We start from the raw sequence: 21274 nt of genomic DNA, 5'->3' as shown, positions 1-21274 counted from the left end.
GTCCTCACTAAGAAACTATCTGTAAAAAGATCAACGAGAAGATTGCCTTCTGTAAGAATATTGGTCAATGAGGTCTATTCACTCTGCATGAGGCGCCATGTCAGTTCTGATACGCTCGCAGTGAGCGTTGTTGCAGCAGGCACATGTGCAATACTTGGAGTGGAGAGGTTGAATATCAAGATGGCCGTGCGTAAAGTGTTTCGATCTTTCTTCCAGCTGCAGCATGTCGATGCTTCAAAGTGACGACTGTTTGCTTAGGGGAGAGCGCATCGGCGTGGCATGAGCAACATATCTTGCGTTACTCCAAGATGCTTTGACTTTGTGCAAAAAATCAGAAATAATCAGTTTATTTCATGCGCTATATCAACGCACTAATGTTGGCTAACAACAACCAGTAATTAAATCACATCCATGACAAACAAAATAGCCTCTTTTCAAAATTCCTTCAAAGAAGTGTTTGGTAGCCTCAAATTAAACGTTTGAGTAATTATTGTAAGTTGAATTGAGGCAATTTGTTGGATAAAATGTGTTTGGGCGTACGATAACAGACGTAGGCAGACGTAGAAATCGGGTTTTCACCAAACTTAGGAATTTCTTTAGCTTATTCAAAGTAACGTAATTTGCCTAAAGGCTTTAGCAGAATCAAGGATTTTCAGATCTTTCAGAAATAAATCATAAAATCCGCCGTTGCCATAAAACATCGCATTATTCTTCTCTGATGTGGCAAAATGCCCGCGTCTCGTAAACATTTTACCTTTCGTCTGGTAAAACAATTTGTTTATCTTAAACTTGTATCACTCTCAACAAATCACCAACCGGCTCAGTGGCCGAGTGGTTTCGCCTTAGGCTCTGGTGCTGGTAGACCTGAGATCGATTCCAGGTCGGGTCAAACTGAAGACTTTAAAAACGGTACCAATTGTGTTCTATCCTGCATAGCGCAGTGAGAATGAGCCGGGTAATAATGTGATAACATCGTAAACCTGATATAAATTAAAAATGTGCCCTGTAGCTAAAAGACCTTAGCTGTTGTAGAGCGACAATAAATAAAAACCGTAACATTATTATTAACAAATCACCAGACAGCATGGGACTAGGAAAGTATTCCAGTGTGCCACAGCACACTATGTGCCCCGAGGAACAGTCTAGTATGCGTTATGTCACTCAACAATATTTGTTTGCCGATTGTTAAGCCTACAGTTAAATTATGGAGAAACACAAACTTTATAGTTATATACCGACTAGATTAGGTTGGTGCACCCCAATATGATGGAATACAAGTTCTATCAATGTGCTTCATAATCACTTTCGGCGATACTCAAGAAAATTGAACATTTTTTCTTATTACCAACTTTGTGTAATCGTTATGCTAGTGGGTCTTGAGCTTTCAGCCTATGTCTTCATCCACTTCCGTTCTACCTATGCAGTCTTCTTCTTATCTTCCGGGGTTGGAGGAACGTCGTAACTCGGTTCTACTGATCGTAGATAAGAAAACTTCTTTGTGACACAACAATCCTTCAATGATGCTTATGTCAATCAGGACGCAATTAATTGGCTCAGGACATCTTCACCTTGTTTTGTAACCCAGATCGTTTTTAGTTCCACTACTGACATATGCTGATTTAAGGTTTTCCAAGGCATCGACAAAGCCGCTTATTTCATCAACGAACGTTTGCTTTCCATTCAGTCAGTATTCTTGCATGGCGCTACGTTTACCATTCTGACCGCATTTGTTTTCTACATGAACGCATTGATCGTTCGCAAGCTTTAATCAACATTTTCAGCTTGAATGTTCTTTGGCATGACCGGGATTTGCCGCAGCGTATGAATTTGTTACATTTTATACCAGTTTCGATCGTGATTTGAAGTAAACTATTGTTCTCAATGCTGCAGACACCCAATCATCAAGCGTTGGCCTAAATTTTTTTCACAAGATTCATAGATGAATGCTTTTTTGATGTTGACTCTAACATTTCGCACATTTTTTCTTCACAAAACTTTTTACCTTGTCATGAACACGAAGTCGTTTTTTTTCCTTTGATCATTTAGCAATGATGTTCACCATGTTCTATCATAAAATTGTCGGAATTGACCCAATAGGAAAGTTGATCGAAAAAAAACGTTAACAGTTATTGTCAACAGTTCAAATTAGAACAAAATCTTCTCAAAGAAATTTAACACTTGACTGTTTAACCAATTTGTCTAAATGTTATGTTTTTATGGACTAAAATGCAGGCTTGTCATTATTCACTAGTTGCCATTATTGTGTCAGAGCGTATCTCACGTTTACAAAGCTAATAACTTCCATAACTCATTGAAAAACTTCACAATCAGCTGTTCAAATAGTCCCAGTTTGGGGTTGAAACTTGTCTGATGTGAACAGATATAATTTTTCCATTCCGCTTTATTATCCTAATTTGTCAATGGTTCGAAATTTAACGTGCGAAATTTAACGTTTTCAAATGCATCTACTGCTTGTCAGTGAATATCACCATTGTCACTCTTCCAAAGATATTAGCCAACTCCTCCCCATCATCCTACGGTATTTATTGACGGTTCAATAATCCTACACCGAGTTTCGAACAAATGTTATTCCAACGCCATTTTTCTCTCTCTTAAACGAAACACAGACTAGAATATCAGAGTTTGTTCTGTTCAGCATTATGCATAGCCGAGTTAGAGAGTCATGATACGATGACTTGGAAAGGGTACCGAGGCCGTCAAGTGCACGCGCTGTGCTTTTCGACAGGATACTCAATGATTTGTCTGAATGTGAATACGAAGATTGGTTCCCTTGCCCTTCCGCCCATTTGATATAAATATTTTACACCCGGCGTAAAACCAAGGACACAAAAACAAAACAATCGCATTATTTTGAGTTTTGTCGGCAGAATGACATTCAACGCTATCTTGCCCTGCATGTCCTTTATAAAATGCTTATTGTGTAATAACAAGGTTTGGATAGCCCGAAGCCATTGGAATCTCACTTTGCAAGGCAACAAGAGTTTCCCCGATGAATGCAGCCAATAATTTGAAGTTGCTTTCAAGTCACCATGTGGCTTTAGAAACACTTTACAGAGATAGTTTTGTGGTATTACTCGTTATTAAATGATAACTGTCAAAAATACAGACAGACCTGTGGTTTTGCTTAAGGGCGTAGTAGCCAATTATTGTGGCTTTAGAAAAGAACTTTTCTACACTGACTGACTTTGGCACAATGCGATTTTGGCCATTCACTTGGATGAACGTTGCTACATTCACGATAATGTATTCTAATTGTCAAGTGTGAAATCTGTGTTTGCAACAACATATTTGTATGTATTTAGCCCAATAAATGTTTCTTAAATTGAAATCTGTCAAAACACAGATCAATCAATTCGCAATGTAAAAAACATTAATTCTTTTCACAGGGACCTGTCGGCCCAATGAGTCAAACCATGGGAGACCCCCACATGCACCAATCGATGCCGCCCCATCAGCAACATATGCCCCCTGGGTCAAGTATGCACGGAGTGCCCCCTCAAGCGGCTCGTATGAGGCCACAAATGTCTCCGCAATATGCAAGAGCAGCTTCTGTTCCGACGTCATTTCCCATTCCGTCACCGCGACCACTCACGCATAACGGGCCTCCAATGTACACCAACGACGCTTCTTATAAAGGATCTTGTAGACCCCAGCAGGTCTGTTTTAATGCTAAGTTGTTTTTCGGCAGTCGAGTGTAGCAGGAACTCGGCGATAGACACGTGTTTCGCCCATGAGGCTGGGCTCATCAGTACCGCACCACTAGTTCCTGCCACATAGTTCTCAACCGCTGTTAAGTTGTTAATGTGTTGGACGTATGTCAGTTTAGCTTTGTGTGAAGTTGATGTAAAAGAGTGCCGTAGTTGCAAAATAAAAAAAAACACGCTTAGCTAAGTAACGAAATAGATTTATCCTTTTTTTAGTTAAAAGCATAAGCACTAAGCAGTTTGTATAAAAATTGAACCTGCTTGACTTTGAAGCTGTCACCAGAAACGCAAGTGTGCACAGTATCGGTTACAATAAAATCTACATCTTTTCTTAGTATTAAGAGTTGATACAGTCACCCAAGAATTGAGTTTTCTATTTGTAGGGTTATGGCCAGATCTCATACAATGGAGGCCACAACATGGAAAACCCCTTCAACAAGTCTTCTGACGGTTTTAACCACGTGGGACTGCATCGTCAGGCATCGGGGGGTGTCCCTGGATATACTCCCAGAGTTTCTGGAACAGGCCAGCCCCATATTCATCCAAACAACCCTCAACAGCAGTATTATTCCTATCAAAATCAACGAGGTCAACCCGATAGTTACCCCCAACCACCATCCCAAAGACCCCATATGCCTCCTCAATACTCTAACGAGGTTAGAATTTGTCAAATTTTAATGTTTGTCAAATTTTTGTTTGTTGACACAGATGCAGCTTTCAACAATGAAACAGGGGTCTCTTTTGTTAATTGACATTGAATATTCTTGTTGCTTAGAAAATACACATTTATTTAATCTTTCTCCAGGCGAGATATTCTAATACTCAGCCTCAAATGCCGGGCAACCCTACACCACCGCTCACGCCAGGAAGTGCTCATAATGTCCCTCCATATCCTAACATGGCCTCAATCGGATTAAGCGAAGGGAACTCTGGTAAGTTATTTAATTGTGCTTTCCACACGCTCTAATGTGAAGATTAGTTTATGCAAACAACATTTGAGTTTGAAAACGTCATGAGGAAATTACTCTCGTAGCAAACATTGCTTTGACATGACGAGTCCAATTTGTATGGAAACGTTTGCCTATTGCTTGATTTTCAATTGTACTATTTTACTGGTCTTTTTGGGCTAGTTTTAGTAATGTCAGAGCCTTTAGCGTAACATAATGTTAATACAGCTACTGCGGTAGGTTATATTTTCATCATCAGGTTTTGCGATATAATATTAAATAACTTCACAAAGTGTTGATGGACAATTGCAATCGAAAGCTATAACAACTTGAATAGAATACACTTAAAAAAAAATGCATGCCGCTTCTTCACGTGTATCAGCAAAGCTGTAGCAATGCGGCATGCACAACCGTGGGACTGCAACATTATCCCTAATCCCATAAACACTTCACATTCCTTTTACCTTACTGCTCTAATAAACTTTCTACGCAATATGCAGATTTAAACAAATATTGTGCGTCTGCCGCACGCTAGAACTTAAGCATTCATTTTTTCGGTTCTGAAACGAGCATCTGTGTATTCAATTCACTCATGTTACGTGGTAATACAAATACTTCTGACAAGTTACTTGTAAGAAATGGTTAAGAACCCGATCTGTTTGCTGGTTGTTTTGTTTAAACTGCCTTTGAATGTTTTGGGTGCATAATACATCGAGGCGAGCTTTCTCATTTGCCCAGTAAACGATAAATAGAACAACTGATTACGCAAGTGTTGCGAATTTTATAAACACACGTGTCTTTTTTTTATTTCAAAGGACTGACTTGAATAGAGTTTAGCTGTGTTTCACTTTTGTTTTCATACTTTCAGGTCTTCCCGTGTCTACAACTGGACCATATTTTCCACCACCCATGAATACTTCATCATCACAAATAGGTTAATATTGTTTATGACTATTGTTGCATATCCGGATCATCCTGGTTTTGCTTGTTTAATCGAGTTTTATCACGTATTTGGGAGAAACATAGCTGACATGTCCTTAATATCGTACAATACATGCAAAAGAATAAAAATATTTTAAAATTAGAGTGATCATGTGAATTTAACTTTTCTAGATTCAGTATATAGATCTTGCCTCGTCTTCGTTTGATCCTCAGTACCCGAAGGTCTAACCTTTTACCGCTTCAGGTTGTGGATGCTTTTTTTTTGACTGCTCGGACCACATCTTAACTATAAATTTAAATATCTTCATGTCTCAGATGCTGATGATCTTCGACTTTCGTTTCCTGTTCGGGATGGAATCGTTCTCGGGGCTTTCAGGCTGCAGCATAATCTGTCATTGAGCAGCCATGCGTTTCACTTGCGTGACCAGGTTTATAGAACATTATCTGAAAGGTAAGTGATGTATAGATTTGTCATTAGAGTTTCTTCTCACATATTTCAAACGAAGAATGACAAGAAATTTCCGAAATAAAAAAATGTCGTACTGCTTCTGCATTGACAATGAGCAATCCTGACAGTACAAGCTGCAAACAAACGAGGAAAGGAAAATTGTGTAAAAAGAAAAAGTTTTGTTCAACCTAAAATGAATGTCTTGGTCACTGATCAGTGGAAAAGTTTTGCTTCCTTTTAAATAGTTATGAGGTTTTTCAGGGCACCTGTCAAGGTATTTCAAACCTGTGTTGTTGCATACCTGATTGTAGTGTCGTATTCTTACTTTAAGATGATGTACTTTCAGAGGTGATCTCGATCTACAGTTTAAATGTTATCACCATGACGACGCGACGAAGCACACCAACTGGCCCCACTCAGTGCAGGTATGTCATTAAAGTAACGGCTTATTTTGAAGTCATTTTGATAACAATGATTAATCAATTGCTTAAAGCAATTCTTTCCGGAATTTAATGGTTTTCACTGCGCTGTGTTTACAAAACCGAAATAAGTCTGGCATTTTCGTTTAAATATTACTTGATTTGGGCCGCTATGTTTTACATTATCGTTTTTTGATTGCTGGATCTGTGTTTAGGTTTTCGATACTTTACACTTTTTAAAGCTTATTTCTTTTTAACTTTTATAATGGAAACTGTTTTATTTTAAAGGTCGGTGTGAACGGCACCCAGTTGTCTGTGCCCAGAGGAGTCAACCGGGGGGACCACAAGCCCTTATATTTGAAGAGTGTTTGTCAACCCGGGCGAAATGCGATTGATATCAATGTTTCGTCTTGTTGCTGTGTAAGTCTAACTGTTGTGTAATACCTGTATATCTTTGTAGGACAAATGGTCAATTAGTCTCATTTCAAATGATGTCCTTGAAGATTGTATAACATCTGTAAAACGCTGTCAACAAATTAACAGTGATTAGCTATAGGGCTAAAATGAGCGATCGTGGTCTCTTTCATGTTATTATCGCTGCGTTTTTGATACTTTTACAAACAAGTCTTGCATCCTGTCTTTCCCCACCGCTTCATTATGGAAATTTCGTGGAAATTCACGTAGTTTATTGTGCTCAATCTTTTATTAAAATAAATCTGTGTCTGTGTGAACTGCTCAACTTCTCAAGTATCAACTACTCTGCGGTTTCGTTGGTGTCTTACACAAAGATTAAGGAGGTTGCTGGTTTTATTGAAAATTTTCAAGTTTTTAATTAAGTCAAAAATTGTATTGTTACTTTATGGAAACCAACATTTGACAGCATGTCATGTGATACCGTTATTTTTGTGTGGGTTATGTTTTAGCTCCTATTTATTTTACACATCAACTAGTAAGTGTTTGTTAATTAATATTACTGTACCGTACTGCATGAGTTTCAGCATTCGTTGAATTTGTGTTTTTTTTTCAGTCTCACTTTTTCGTGCTTCAAGTTGTCCATAGACCCGGCCTGCAGTTTGTTCTGAGAAGTCTTCTGGGAAAGAGGATGCTGCCTGATGTTAATTGCAGAAGAAAGAGTAAGCTTTCTTTTTGATTTTTATGTTACGCTTACGTGTTGATCAGTTTAGCTTCTGTAATCTGTATTGTTGTCAGTAAAATGCAAACAGTATTTATACCAATGACTTAAATGTTAATTCAATTAGAAAAATAAATTGACTGCTCCCTGTTACCCTAAGATTTCAATAAAATATCTCTGTAGTATAACGTAGCAAAGTGAAAGTATGGAGCTCAAATGTGTGCTTGTTACATGGGATTGGAGACCTGTTGGTCAAACCTAACTTAGGTATTGACTTTTAAATGTAGAATCACTGAGTTGTTTATTTTTTATTTGTTCAATTTGTAAATTATTGCAACAGACACTGCTATTTAACGACGGGACTCCGACGGTTTAATGTGAAATGCCTTTTGGTTTGATCATTCTGATGGTTGATTCAATGACAAGGCAATTGGCAACAATGCAATTGGACAAGGAATTTGTCAACTATTGCGTTCACGTCACGTAATTTACGTTGATATTGCGTTACGAAATGCAAAACTTTACTTTTAAATATTTTTAGTCAAGCAAAACTTCAGCAATGGAACAATATCTGCCAACGACGCAGTGATGCCTAATACTTCCGCCAACGGCGCTGTTGAGTCTCTTGGAACTTTGGTCAAGATTTCGCTGCTTTGCCCCATCACATATCGCCCCATACAGATTCCCGCTAGAGGTCAGGAATGCAGACATGTGCAGGTAAGAGAAAGCCGAACTTGATTGACAGTCACACTTTGCATTAGGTTTTGATATTCTTGTAAGTTTTGCAGATTGAGTGCAACAATGTAGCATAGCATCGTACAAGTAGCTATAATTCATTCAACGAGGTCTTACTAGCTTGATATCGTCGTGTCTTAAAAAAAACGCGGCACTTCATTACTTTGAAAATCGTTTGAAAATGGTTCCCTCTTAAGTTGGATACTTGAACAGTTAAAGTCGTTCGTTTTTCATTTAGTTGAAAAGCATAAGAAGTCTCAACATAGTTTTTCCTCACGCGTATCACTGCGATACTGTACAGTGAATGCGTAATATCAACATTTCTTTACGATAAACGAATGTTTGAAGCCCCACTTGGGTAATAGGCTACATTACCACAACAAGGTTACTGATCGTTATTCTACGCAGTTTACTTGACTTGATTAAAGTTAACCGACTTACATTCATGTAAACTTTTTTTTTCAGTGTTTTGACCTGGAGTCGTATCTTCAGCTGAACAGTGAGAATGCGACGTGGTTGTGCCCTATTTGCCAGTAAGACTTACTCGCTAAATTGCATGTAGATCATAGATATAAAATTTGTCATATTTTCATCAAGGTACATAAAGTCTAATCTTCCTGACTGGTAATCGAACAATGTCTTTTTTTGCAATTGTTATCCCTGAAGAAGTTCTCTTTACATATCGTGGTGACGGTCAAGCGACGTGTAAAGACTGAAGTTTCTTTAGCTAAGGACATTCAAATATTTACAAATTGTTGAAACAATTTTCTTTTTACTTTCATTCGAATTTCTACACGATAAAACATAAATTACTCATTTAAAAAACACAAGGAAATTCAAAAACGTTATCTATCGTTATTTTTATAAACGTATAGTTGGAAAGAAAAATTTCTTCTTCCAAAGTTCAAGCATACGTTACCCGAACGCTAACGCAATGTAAAATACCTCGTTCACTGGATCTTACACTTTTTGAATCGTAGTAGTCGCTTTTATTTTGTCCACCATAAATGTAATTGAATATCACGATTTCAACGTTGCTGTACGTATGTTTTTACAGTAAAAACGCGTTGCTGGAAGTTCTCGAGGTTGACGAGTTCATTCAAAATATCATCAAAACATTGAAAGGTAGAGACTGTCAACTAGTGTCCATTGATGCCAACTGCTTGTGGAAGCAACTTCCCGGATCTATTTACCCTGGAGGGCGACCAAGAGCCGGTCCAATGGACCAGTTACCAAACGGAATGGGTAAGCACGAACCGTACAGAGAGATCAACGTCAAACAAGAACCCATGTCAACCAACAATGCCAACTTCTCCGTGAAACAAGAAAAACCTTTCATAAGCGCTCTTCAGATTAAACGGGAGCCAGATCAACGAGGAGACGCGGACGCTCCTCCAAGTGAGTGTGATTGTTTTCTTTATTGGTTTGTTTCAAGGTGTTTGCGGTTTCATTACTTTCGTTATTTCACTCTTGTGGATGAACCACATTAATTTTCTTACCGCAAGATGTCATAATTGTGCCTTTGAATCTTGAACAATCATGTTCTGGGTGTTTCAATTCTTGTGATACACTGTCTTCATGAGTTTTCTGTATCATTGCTCTTGCCGTATTCAATTAACAAATATGACAGTCATAGGCTTTGTTCCACCGGGTACTGTGTTTATAATATGGTTTGTGGCATCATAGCTGTGCTACGACACGGTTGAAGAATGCCCAATTCTTTCAACGATCGTCATCAGACGAAAAGTGACTCACATCGCCATTTAAGGGGTGGTAACATTAATGGAGGTTACTCAACACGTGGCTTGAGTCACAAAACTATACAAGCGCTTGACTGCATTTGTCCGCTTTGTTGAATTTCCATGTTTGCAAACAATGCCAGTTGCAGGTCGATTTGATTGTTTTTGGTGTAGCCTGTGACTAAGCGGAAATTGTTCTTCAGCTTGTAACAGTGATGGTGCGATCAAATGCGTATGTACCGCTTTTAAAGGAATTTTTGCTGAACAAAGTCACTGATCTTGTGTTCTAGGCAAACGAATGAAAAGTGCTGGAGGTAACTTGAAGGGTTTCCCCGTCCTGAGTCCAGGAAGCGCAGGAGGATTCAACAAATTAGGTGCTGAGAATAACACAGGTACAGGTGTAAAGCTGCTTCGAGCGAAATACTAAAATATGATAAAAATTACCGCAATGTATACATAGATGACTTTATAAGGGTTCATTATTCAAAACAGCAATGAGGGCAAAGAAGTACCAAGCTGATTTTTCAACTTTGAAATAGAAAATTTTTCATAAAGCTCTGATATGATGATTTAATAGCGTGATATGTGGACAGACACCGATAACACAGTAAACACGCTTCACACACGTCTTGCACACTTTTTGACGAGCATCTTCTGCTCGATAGGTACACGACACGTATGTCGTTTTGTCAATATGAAAGTACATTTTGCGTCCTTATTTTCAAGGATACCCTCCTCATGATTTCTCTCGGTTCGAAAACAACGCAGTGTCTTCTGGCTCCCATCTCGGAGGAAACTTTATCCGTAGGACATCTGGAATAGCCGTCAAAGCGGAGATGAGCGACCAGATTGCAGTTAACGACATGGTCCCGATAGAGAAGAGACTCAACACTGCCGTAACCGGAACTGATGCTGGTCTGATCAATGGAGGATCTCCTTATGTGAGAAATATGTTTTTAATGGTTTGTTTTATGAGTAAAAAGCTAAACAATGTTAGAGAGCCTCCAAGTTAAAAGCATGTTTAAGGTATTGTAAAACTAATAGTTTATGCACTTCGTTAAAATCTTTTTTCATTCATAAAAGCACTGCTTTGTGATGCAGCGTCGATTGAAGTTTATTAACACAGACAGTTGAAATGCAGTTTCACGGAGGGTACGCGTTACCTGCACACTACCATAGGAATTGATTTCGGTTAATAAGTCAACCTGATAATCATCTGTAACTTACAGCATCGGTTGTTCTTCTTTACAACCAGAGACTATTTTCCATCTGGTTTATTCAGATACAATAAGTTATTTTAACAGCATTGCTTAAACCAGGGGTGTCCAACTCATGGCCCGCGGGCCACATGTGACCCGCGGAAAGGTTCGGAGTGTCCCGCGCAGTATTTTGCAAAATGACTTATATTTTCAACTTAATCGCCCATGTAATTTATAGCGAACTTAAATTTCGAGAAATTGGCATTTATTGTTTACTTTCTTTGTCTATTGCTCTATAATCTCTTGTGCAGGGGTGCACAACTGTTCAAGTTAATTTTATTGCATCACAATGCACATTGTTACGCATCACCTTTTCCATATTATCCTCATTCTATCCACACAATCGTACTTGTGCTTCAAGAGTCAGTCAACCAGTAATATTTCTTACTTTAACGAAAAAGTTCAAAGACTTTCCATTGCTAAAATTTTACAAAAAATTTGTCTCAAAAGAAAATTATCAGAGGATTTACAGATTGGCAGTTTTGTGACATCATTATTCCGCAACAGTTACTTCTGAGAGCAAGTTTTTTCCCGGATGAACCATGTCAAATCCACTGTGAGATCACTAATCTCTGACAGCCATATGGAAAACTCGCTTCGCTTTGCTGCATCGTCCATCTCAGTTTCACCACATATCGCCAAACTTGTTAGAGAGAAACAATACCAAACTTCACATTGTAATGTCGACGTGTAGTAAAAACTTTGTTGGCTTTACTATGTCTTGGTATGTTTATTATTGTTGTAATTGTAAGAGGATAATACACATTTCTTACATTAGAATTTTGGTTTGAGGGTTTTAATGTGAAATTATAAGACAACCATTTCCAAGATCACAAATTAGCAGTGATGGCTATCCCTCGTCTTCGAGGATGATGGCCTTCGCAATAAAATAAAAGCTAACGGTGAGTTCTTAAATGGCTAATGAGTCCAATCCTGGCTTTAAAAGTTCGGTTACATTTGGTACATTTAAGATCCTTTGGGAGTGTTGGTTGTGGGTGTGATTGTCGTTCTTTTCTTTGCATTCTTTTTTCTTTTAACCTTTTAGATCTGCTCTTCTCAAACGTGGCAACACCTTCACGAGTGGCAGATCTCCAAAGCAGCCTATCCTCTGCGGTTTCTTCCCAGTTTGTATAATTGATGTTACACATTTTTAGATTACTCTTCAGTGAGTCTTTATACCGCTTCTTTTGTCCACCTACCGAACGTTTACCCTTAGCCAATTCCGAGTAGAACATTTGCTTAGGGAGACGCTGATCTGGCATTCGCACTACATGACCGCACCATCTGAGTTGATTTTGAATAATGCGGGACTCAATGCTTGTTGTTTCAGCCTCTTCTAGCACGCTCAAATTTGTTCTTTTCTCTTCCCAGCTGATATTCAGAATTTTGCGCAGGCAGCGTTGTTGAAATCTTTCAAGAGTTGTAATGTGGTTTCGGTAGGTGGTCCAGGTTTCGGAAGCATATAGTAGTGTTTGTAATAACTACTGCATTGTAGACGGCGAGCTTTGTACTTTTTCGTATGTTATGGTTGTCAAATCGATCGCCGTTAGGTTTGAGTGTCTTGCGAAGATGCCTGTGCGTGAATTGATTAGCGTGGACTTGATGGCGCACACTCAACAAGCACACATAAACTTGACAAAGCCATCAGCTTTATTCAATGGCAAGGCAAGGCAAGCCAAGACGATTGGAGCTGGTGGCATGCTGCAGCCTTCATCCGCCTTCACAGTCGTTGAGCCTGGCTGGCTTCATCCGCCTGTTCCGCCGTTGGGGACTTGGGTACTTTGGACTACGTTTTGTCTGACCTCTACCTTTCGACCAACCTGGCATGGGTGACCCTTCTGGGAGCAGTTAGGTCCCGCCAATACAGCTCTAGAGGTCATTGAGGCACGGAAACTCTCTCACCACGTTAAGGTAGTAGTCCGAGGAGAGAGTAAATTAGCAGTATACACTAGTGGCCCGCGCAGTCATTTGTAAACTGCAAGTGGGCCGTTGGCCAAAAAGGTTGGACACCCCTGGCTTAAACGCTTGAAGACGTCACCTTTTTGTGTATTATTTTAACAAGGTTTATCTTTGTTTCAGAGAAAACGCGGATGTCCAGAGACTCCGAAAACTCCACAAGGACCCAAGACTCCAATGCGTCCTCCGAGTAGCAGCGCTGTTCTTACTCCGCAATCTGTGAACAGTCAGAGCGGAAACTGCCCAACTCCGTCTTCGATGCCTTGCAACAATTCCAATCAAGTTAAATCTTCAACCATCCAGTGCTCATCATCCGTGGATGCTCCTGGATCTGTCATCAATCCCACGACTCCCGTTGTTTCCTTACCCAGCTTGGATCAGGACAACCTTGGGATCTTGGATTCCTTCTTTGAAGACAATGTGGGATGCGGGGATGAGGATCCAGCTTCTGTTTTGGCGTTTGGTGCAACTTCTGGAGCCAGGACCGACAAAGAAGCCCAAGATGACCTGGTAACTTTAACTGACGTAAATACATGAACTTATTTGAACATGTCGTTTTACACCAAACACATCTCAATTTTGGTGTTTGATTGGAAAATGTTAAGTAAGAAGTTGATAGTAAGAAGAAAGCTTCAACTAACCGAATGTCATTGCAAATCTTCAATTTGAAAAAGTGTTAATGTTGGCTTTAGTTTACATTAAGCAATGCATACGTTTTACAACCCAAACAGGATTTCCGGAGCGGTCTGAACTTTTGAGGTTGCATTTTTCAAAACATATTTTAAACTCTTTTATTTTTAAAACTAAAATTTTAATTTCCGTCTTTACTGTTTTGTTTTTCATAATAAAGAGATTAATACAGTAGAATTCGCCTATAACGGCTTCGTTTATAACGTCAATTCGCCTATTACGTCACATTTCGCTCGGTCCCGGCAGAATTCCTATCTTTTACATACATTGTAGTTCGGCTACAACAGCATCGCCTATAACGTCAATTCGCATGTAACAGCACCCTTTAGTGGTCCCCAGACGTCTTTTGTTCGTTTATAACGTCACTTTAAGCCATCACCTTCACCACGAACGGTCAGTCTTTTAATCCAGTTAGCGCTGCTGCTTGCAAAATGTCTTCCCTTTATTTCGCTACGTCGTTCTCAGCAGGGACTTTAACTGAATTAACTTTTTTTCCGCGTGAAAAATTATCACGTGTAAAAAGCAGCTCTACAGCTGACCTTTAAACAACTCAAAGCAACAGTTGTACAATGTACGTGCAGTACTGTATAAACTAATTAACTTTTTTTCCCCTCGTGAAAAACTATCACGTGTAAAAAGCAGCTCTACAGCTGTGTCAAATCTGAAAAAAACCGAAACAGCTCAAGATCAATGCCTTTTTTGCTAATAAACAATGAACTTTTCTACTACTGTATGTAACGAGCTGTATTGCGCAAATTTCCTGTACCTTTCGCTGTAGGTTATTTTTTTTAAACAATTTCTTTACTGAATTTTTTGCGTGCCTTTTGTCAGTTTGGTGGTACCCAGTAACCCTGATTTGATTAAAGAAAGAGGTGTATAATCCAAAGACAGTTGTGGAATAGTTTGCGGTAGTTCGTCTATAACGTCAATTCGGCTATAACGTCAGTTTTTGCAAATCCCCTAGAGGTGCCGTTATAGGCGAATTCTACTGAATCTTCTTTTTTCAAGCTAAAATATATGATTTAAACCAGAGTTTGAACTAGAGTAATGGACATTTTTTGAAATTCTCTTGAAGTTGTACAGTATTGTATTGTCATTTACGCAAAATCTGATTTTTTTCAATCATTTTTATTGAAGCCACAATTTTCTCTGACACCTGGTATTGACCTGGTGGAACCTAAAAGATTCCAAATTTTTCTACATTTTGTTTTATTTCCAGATTCTTCCAGATCCAGAACTGTTGGACATTCTTCCACTGAATGAACTGGGAGCTGTCGCCGCCACGTCCAACAACATCACAGAAGAAGATGATATTCTCTCACTTTTCGATTCTGCCACATGAATCTCTCTTTTGCCAACACAATCACTCAGTTAGCAAAAGCTGCTTTTTTTACGTCGTTTAAACGTTGCTAGATATAACTGGAAGAGTATCATTTTCTCATTTGCTATGATGTCTTTGTGGTGAAAATGTTCACATGAAGAAGAAATCATTATAATATGAAATTTTTTTGTTGAGTTTAATGAACATCACATGACATTGAAAAGACATATAATCACAATGTTATTGAAGTCACAATGCGATGAAGTCTTTTTTCTGATTGTTTGTTGTTTGTTTCATGACGTCACAATGATTTGTATGAGCCACGTCCTTGCACTTTTAGCTGCAATTATTTGAGAAAAGTTTGTTGTTTTCTATTTCATTGTTTGACTGCGCTCGCAGGATCAAAACACAGATGACGGGAACTCAGGTCAATTGCTTTTTCAAAACGTCTTATCATTACTGCTGATAAATATAAGTCCGAGCGAAACATTTCAATACTGAAATGTTAGTTGTTCATCAGGATAATTATTGTTTCCAACACTAGTTGCAACGTTTATCTGATGAAACATTTGACAACTTTTTATTTTCAATCTTTATTTTCCGTACAAAGCGGATCGTTGCTGGTTGGATCATTGTATCATTGCCAATTAGCAGAGCCGGGCAGTGGCGAAAAGAACAAGTTTAATTTGGAACAAAAATTTGGTAAAAAACTTTTATTCCCTCAACCTCGCCAATGCTGGCGTGCAGTTTGTTTATTTCATCGAATGCTACACCTTTAATTTTTTTATGAAGGTGTTTACGCAATAACGTCTCACATTCCCTCTGTCATCGACCTATTTATGCTTCGGTGCTTTTTGTCACGCATAAACTGTAATAGAAAAACACACAATCAATCGCCGCTAGCAAAGTTGTGCTCACTAGGCCAAGTCCAGTATGTCACATTTTTGTGATGAATTTCCAATTTATTTATGTCTTACTTTTTATTTTGTCTTTATTTATATTGCTACTGTCGTTAATTTTTATGAGTTCATTGTTGTCAATTGACGACAGACAGCATAATGTAGACAAGACTTGCTTTTGAAACACACACTTTCCCGGGTAATGTAAGTTTATTATTGTATAAGTTTCACGTCAGCTGTTTAAAAACACACGCTTGTTTGTTTACTTCTAACTTTTGCTGTCTCAGCAAAAATGCCATTTCAGACATAATGCGAAAACAACGACATCCACATTTCAGATGACTAAACAGTTTCGTTGTTTTCGTTTCCACCTAATACAACATTGTTTGTCTTTCATCTCATTCCGAAGTTGCGGGAATGCTTCCGAAGGATTTTTCGGAAAATACATTGTTATATAATGCAAAACACATACACAGTGGTGTTTCATTATTTGAAATTATATGAACAAAATAATCCACAATTGCTTTCCTTGTAAACGTAATTTCTCAGTACAAATATAAAATAAACAAGCAGCATGAAAAATTACTCTGTTTTAATTTTCCAAAATCAAAAAAAGTTATTTAGAGATCTGTTATTATTGGCTAAAACAAAGCAAATTGAATACTCTAATTTGATTTTAATCCCAATTTTGTTGTTTAAGCATAGAAATATAAAGCAAGTACGAAACTCGTGGCCATATTTCATCAATTTACTTCACAACATCACACGTGAAGCTTTCTCTTGAGTTTGTTTCTCAAATAACATTTCAGTGTTGTTAAATTCACACTCTAATATCTCTAAATAACAACGCAACTATCCACTTGAAAACGAAATATCTTGCCACACATTCCTTCAACTTTGCCTCAACAAAAATCACTTAGAATTAAATCAAAATTGTTCTAAAAATCTGGCATCTCGTCGGTGCCAAGTGATCTTCAAACAAAATTTGTTTAACTAAAACGCAAAAAACGTTATTTAAATAGTCCGCCTACCTCTATCTTTAGACCTCCCCCGAAATTGCTATTGGTGTGGTCTGGTGTACAATGTACACCCCATCGCTCGGTGCTGTCTGGTTGCTCAAAAGTGTAGCGTAATGTATTTCGTTTGTTTTTCTTGATGTACTTTTGTTCAGTTTATGGTTTCTACATCATGACATGACCACTAGAGGCAGTATTTGCAAACAAATTGCAGTGTGGCTTCATCAACAAAGGCAACGGTCGTCCTTTGGCCAACAACTCAATTGAGTTTTGCTGTGGTAGAATGGAGCAGTTTTATGAGTATTTTTGTAACTTTTCCGCTTCGTATTTTGCGCCAATCTGATCGCCAGATGAGAAATACACCAAACGACATGATGCGGTTTGACTTATGGTGGTGCAAGAGCTTTATTCAGATTCAGAAATATTTAAAGCGTTTATTTGAATGAAAGTCGCAATTTGAATGCTACGTGTGTAAATGCCTCTTGAATGCTATTGCGACCGCTTCCTAGTAATTTTTCATAAATTTGAGGTAATTCCTTGGAGCATCATAAAAGAGAACTGTTATGGAAGTTGAAGGCAATGTTTTGTCAAATTCAACAACTTACTCCATTCACCGTATTTCGATATGGGAGGTAGCTTAAAAGTGAATCGAGTCATACTTCACGCCCAGGATGTCGACGAGAAGTTTACCTCCAGAAAGTAGATCTTATTTCTTCGAACAGACAGCTTTTGCAGATCAAGACCTGCAAGCAATTACGCTCACTTCTAGAATACGAACACTTGGTCCGCATTTAGACCTTTTGGCTGAGAACAGGGAATCCTTAGATCTCTAAGAGGTTTTGTCTTCTGACGTGATCATGAGGATCAGTCGCCCCTCCGCTAGACCATCCGTGTCTGCGATCTGCTACTTACTACAAGTAGGCCTATGCATATGTTGATAACCTCGCTATTTTGCATTCCACTAAAAATGGCAGGTCTTGAAGATCATGAGCGAAAAAAGGACAACTTTGCCAAGACGTCGAAAGTCATTGTCTCCATTGATACACATCTTGGCACGGTCATCCCGACAGTCTTTCGTCGCAACAACAGGCAAAACGTGAATCCAATACCAACACGTCACAGCTTGCCATGGCAAGGATTTCGATATCAGCTTAACAGATTTAATAAATTAAATTATTTTTTAACATTTGTTAATAATTAGTTAATTAGGACTACAATATTTTTCTAATGAACTCCAGTGCATGTTTCTTAGCATGATGAATAGAAATCAATTTCTTTAATATTCAAGAACAGGAATTTGTGTAACAACGCCACTGCTTCCAGATAAACTAAATATTATCACACTTCTAGAAATTTTGCATCTTAATGAATGATGAAGTTATTGACAAACTTAGTCCCTACCACTGTATAGTTCCTTTGTGTAAAGAGGGCAATATTGAAACAGAATTTGAGTTATCGTCGACGTTTTACTGACTTCTTGGAATTAACTTAAACATTTATTAACAATGTCTCAACCAAGAGTTTATTATCGCTATAAGTAAGCAGCACTAACCTTAAATTAATAATTAATCTGATTCAAATCTTAAAATTTCACCATGAGAACAAAATTGCTTACTTGAGATTATTCCTTCAGGTTTGTCTGACTTTGTGTGTTGCACAAACAGTAAACTGTAAACCCCTTGTCTCGCCTGAACCAGGCATCAACGGTTTCATAAGTAGCCTAATGTTTTTAAAGACATGCCGAACCATGGTTTAGCTAGCACATCAAGGCCTTTGTTAGTAACTTTTTCAAAGTTTTTGGTATGACTCGACCTGGAATCGAACCCAAATCTATATGCACGAGAATCAAAGGTCGGCTTGGTGGTAAAAGTCACAACTTAGCCAACAGAAAATCTTCCATCAACTAGGCTTTTTATTTGGGCTCAGCAGAACAACAACCTAAATCACGAAAATGTCTTAGTCTCCAATGTTCCTTTGTTTCATATGTGCATTGTGCAGTGCCGCATGAACACCATAACGCCCCCACGTTTTTCAGTGTCGACACCTACTGTAACATTTTTTGCAATTGTGTCTGTTAAACCATAGACTTGTTTAAAAATGAGGCGGAAAAACATTAATATGCAGCCAATGCAATAATTTCCTTCAGAGTTTGCCAAACACCACCGACCGTTTGTTTATTGCTTCAATGTCATGCTTCAACTTTTTCTACTGGCTCATTAATGACATTTATGTTGTGCTTTACATACAAGTTGTAAGTGATGCACAAGTTGTGTTCTTTTACTTTTAAATGATTTTATTGATTTCAAAATGTCAACCACACTACGCGTTTTGACAAAAATATATTTTACCAATCTTCTTGTCCGATGTCCGATCTACCAACTGCAAAACGATGTTAATCTTTAAGTTTTTCTCATCGCTGACATGATGTTGCTCTACGCTTTCAGTTTGATCTTCCTCATCAAACAATCATTTTTCCTTTTGTGACTGGTTTTACCAAATTGCTGTTAACTGGGCCGTTTTCAGAGGAGAATCTGGCCATGGTACCAGCAAAAAGGACCGGTACTAAAAGTTTTCAATTGCAACAGTTTCGAAAACAGAAACTAAACACAATACAAAAGAAGAGTGAAGCAGTATTTGGATTTGAAAAACAAAGACTCTGAAATGAAAACAAAACGCCCCACTTTCCAATTACAAGTCAGCGTATGTGGATGCGTATGCGTATATAATAATGTGGCGGTGTGGAATTTCTTTTCGGTTGTAGGCTCTTCAAACAAATTTTATGTTTCTAATAGGTTTCAAAAGAAAACCTTGTATCACCACGGTCGAAATTACTGACTGTTAACATCCAACATCTGTGCCATTTCAGGAGCGTTTTATGTTTAATGTTGGAAAAAGCTTTCTACCAACAATTCAAATATTGTAGCCTAAGCACTTCAAGAAAGCGAGAGTAGGCCTATAGGCTAGTTTTTATTTCTTCTTGTATAAATTCGAATAAAATAAGATAAATTTACTGGTTTCGTGGATTTGAAATAGTCATGTCAAATGATGACCGACAATGTAAAACGCCATTGATGTAAGGCTGGTAAGCTGTTACATGGCTGAGAAATTTATATTGTCTTGTTTTAATATTTTTAAACAGAGATCTGGTTTGGTGCACTTGTTGTAAAACTTCTTTGTTTGTCTCTTTGCAAGCCATGAGATGCGTTGCATTCTACGGAAGCCCTGATAGCTCAGTTGAATTCTGGCACGAAGAAGCTTCAAAATCAACCTGCGCTGGTTCGACTCTCTGACTGCTCTCCATTCAGCGGCATCTAATGGATGGAATAATTCCCCAGCAACAAGACTTCAACAATCGGAAACTTCACTCTGCCAATCTCGGTGACCGGGCCTGCGTCAGTGATTCAAAGCCTCAAGTAGCCTATGCGAAGGAGGAGGATAACGATTCAATCAATCAATCAAGCACCACATCTCAAAAGCATCATTTATTTCAGCCATTTTTGTTGAGATATTCCAGGTTTCAGAGTTATATTGGATGATAATGCGGCCATAAGTGATGATGAGCCAACAGAGGACGAGCAATTATCGGAACTTCAGCGAGATTTGAATCAAACAATTTCACTTCAAGAAGTAAATTTTCCTGAGTTTAGTGTTTTTTCTACTTGAATTTTATGAATAGTAATTTTTTCGAAAAAGCCAATTGCTGTGCCAGTGCTTATCGATGATTATAACTTGTTTATGTGAACAATTTTCCAGTTTAGTTGAAATCAAGCTAAAAAAGATAATGTAAAATATTTGTATTTTAATTCGTTGTGTTTGTTTTAATTTTGTATTTATGTATCTTTTTGTTTTAGTATCACTATGCATGTGACTGCTCAAGTTTCCCCTGTAGTCCCCTGCTATTTTCCTGTTAGTTCCCTGCTACTTTCCTGTTAGTTCCCTGCTACTTCCCTGTTAGTTCTCTGCTACTTCCCTGTTAGTTCCCTGCTACTTCCCTGTTAGTTCCCTCAGTAGTGTAGCCAGAAATTTTGAAAGGGGGGGTTTTGACG

General features: G+C 38.2%; 1 protein-coding gene across 1 annotated transcript in view; it reads left to right on the top strand.

Annotated features, from left to right (window-relative positions):
- The window catches only part of LOC145782968 (zinc finger MIZ domain-containing protein 1-like), a 33192-nt gene extending 15579 nt beyond the window's left edge, over positions 1 to 17613 (top strand). Inside the window, exons 7-21 of the mRNA XM_082594726.1 lie at positions 3408 to 3677; positions 4109 to 4381; positions 4531 to 4657; positions 5541 to 5606; positions 5930 to 6065; positions 6409 to 6487; positions 6770 to 6901; positions 7509 to 7614; positions 8155 to 8330; positions 8814 to 8881; positions 9406 to 9746; positions 10378 to 10479; positions 10814 to 11028; positions 13426 to 13812; positions 15212 to 17613. Of these exons, the coding sequence (XP_082450852.1) occupies positions 3408 to 3677; positions 4109 to 4381; positions 4531 to 4657; positions 5541 to 5606; positions 5930 to 6065; positions 6409 to 6487; positions 6770 to 6901; positions 7509 to 7614; positions 8155 to 8330; positions 8814 to 8881; positions 9406 to 9746; positions 10378 to 10479; positions 10814 to 11028; positions 13426 to 13812; positions 15212 to 15334 (2601 nt within the window). The 3' untranslated portion in view covers positions 15335 to 17613. The remainder of the gene's footprint in view (positions 1 to 3407; positions 3678 to 4108; positions 4382 to 4530; positions 4658 to 5540; positions 5607 to 5929; positions 6066 to 6408; positions 6488 to 6769; positions 6902 to 7508; positions 7615 to 8154; positions 8331 to 8813; positions 8882 to 9405; positions 9747 to 10377; positions 10480 to 10813; positions 11029 to 13425; positions 13813 to 15211) is intronic.
- Positions 17614 to 21274: the final 3661 nt, after the last annotated feature.

Source organism: Aplidium turbinatum, chromosome 14, assembly GCF_918807975.1.
Source record: "Aplidium turbinatum chromosome 14, kaAplTurb1.1, whole genome shotgun sequence".
NCBI classification, from domain to species: Eukaryota; Metazoa; Chordata; class Ascidiacea; order Aplousobranchia; family Polyclinidae; genus Aplidium; species Aplidium turbinatum.
Note: the sequence above shows the minus strand (reverse complement) of the source record. Positions and strands in the feature narration are given on the sequence as shown.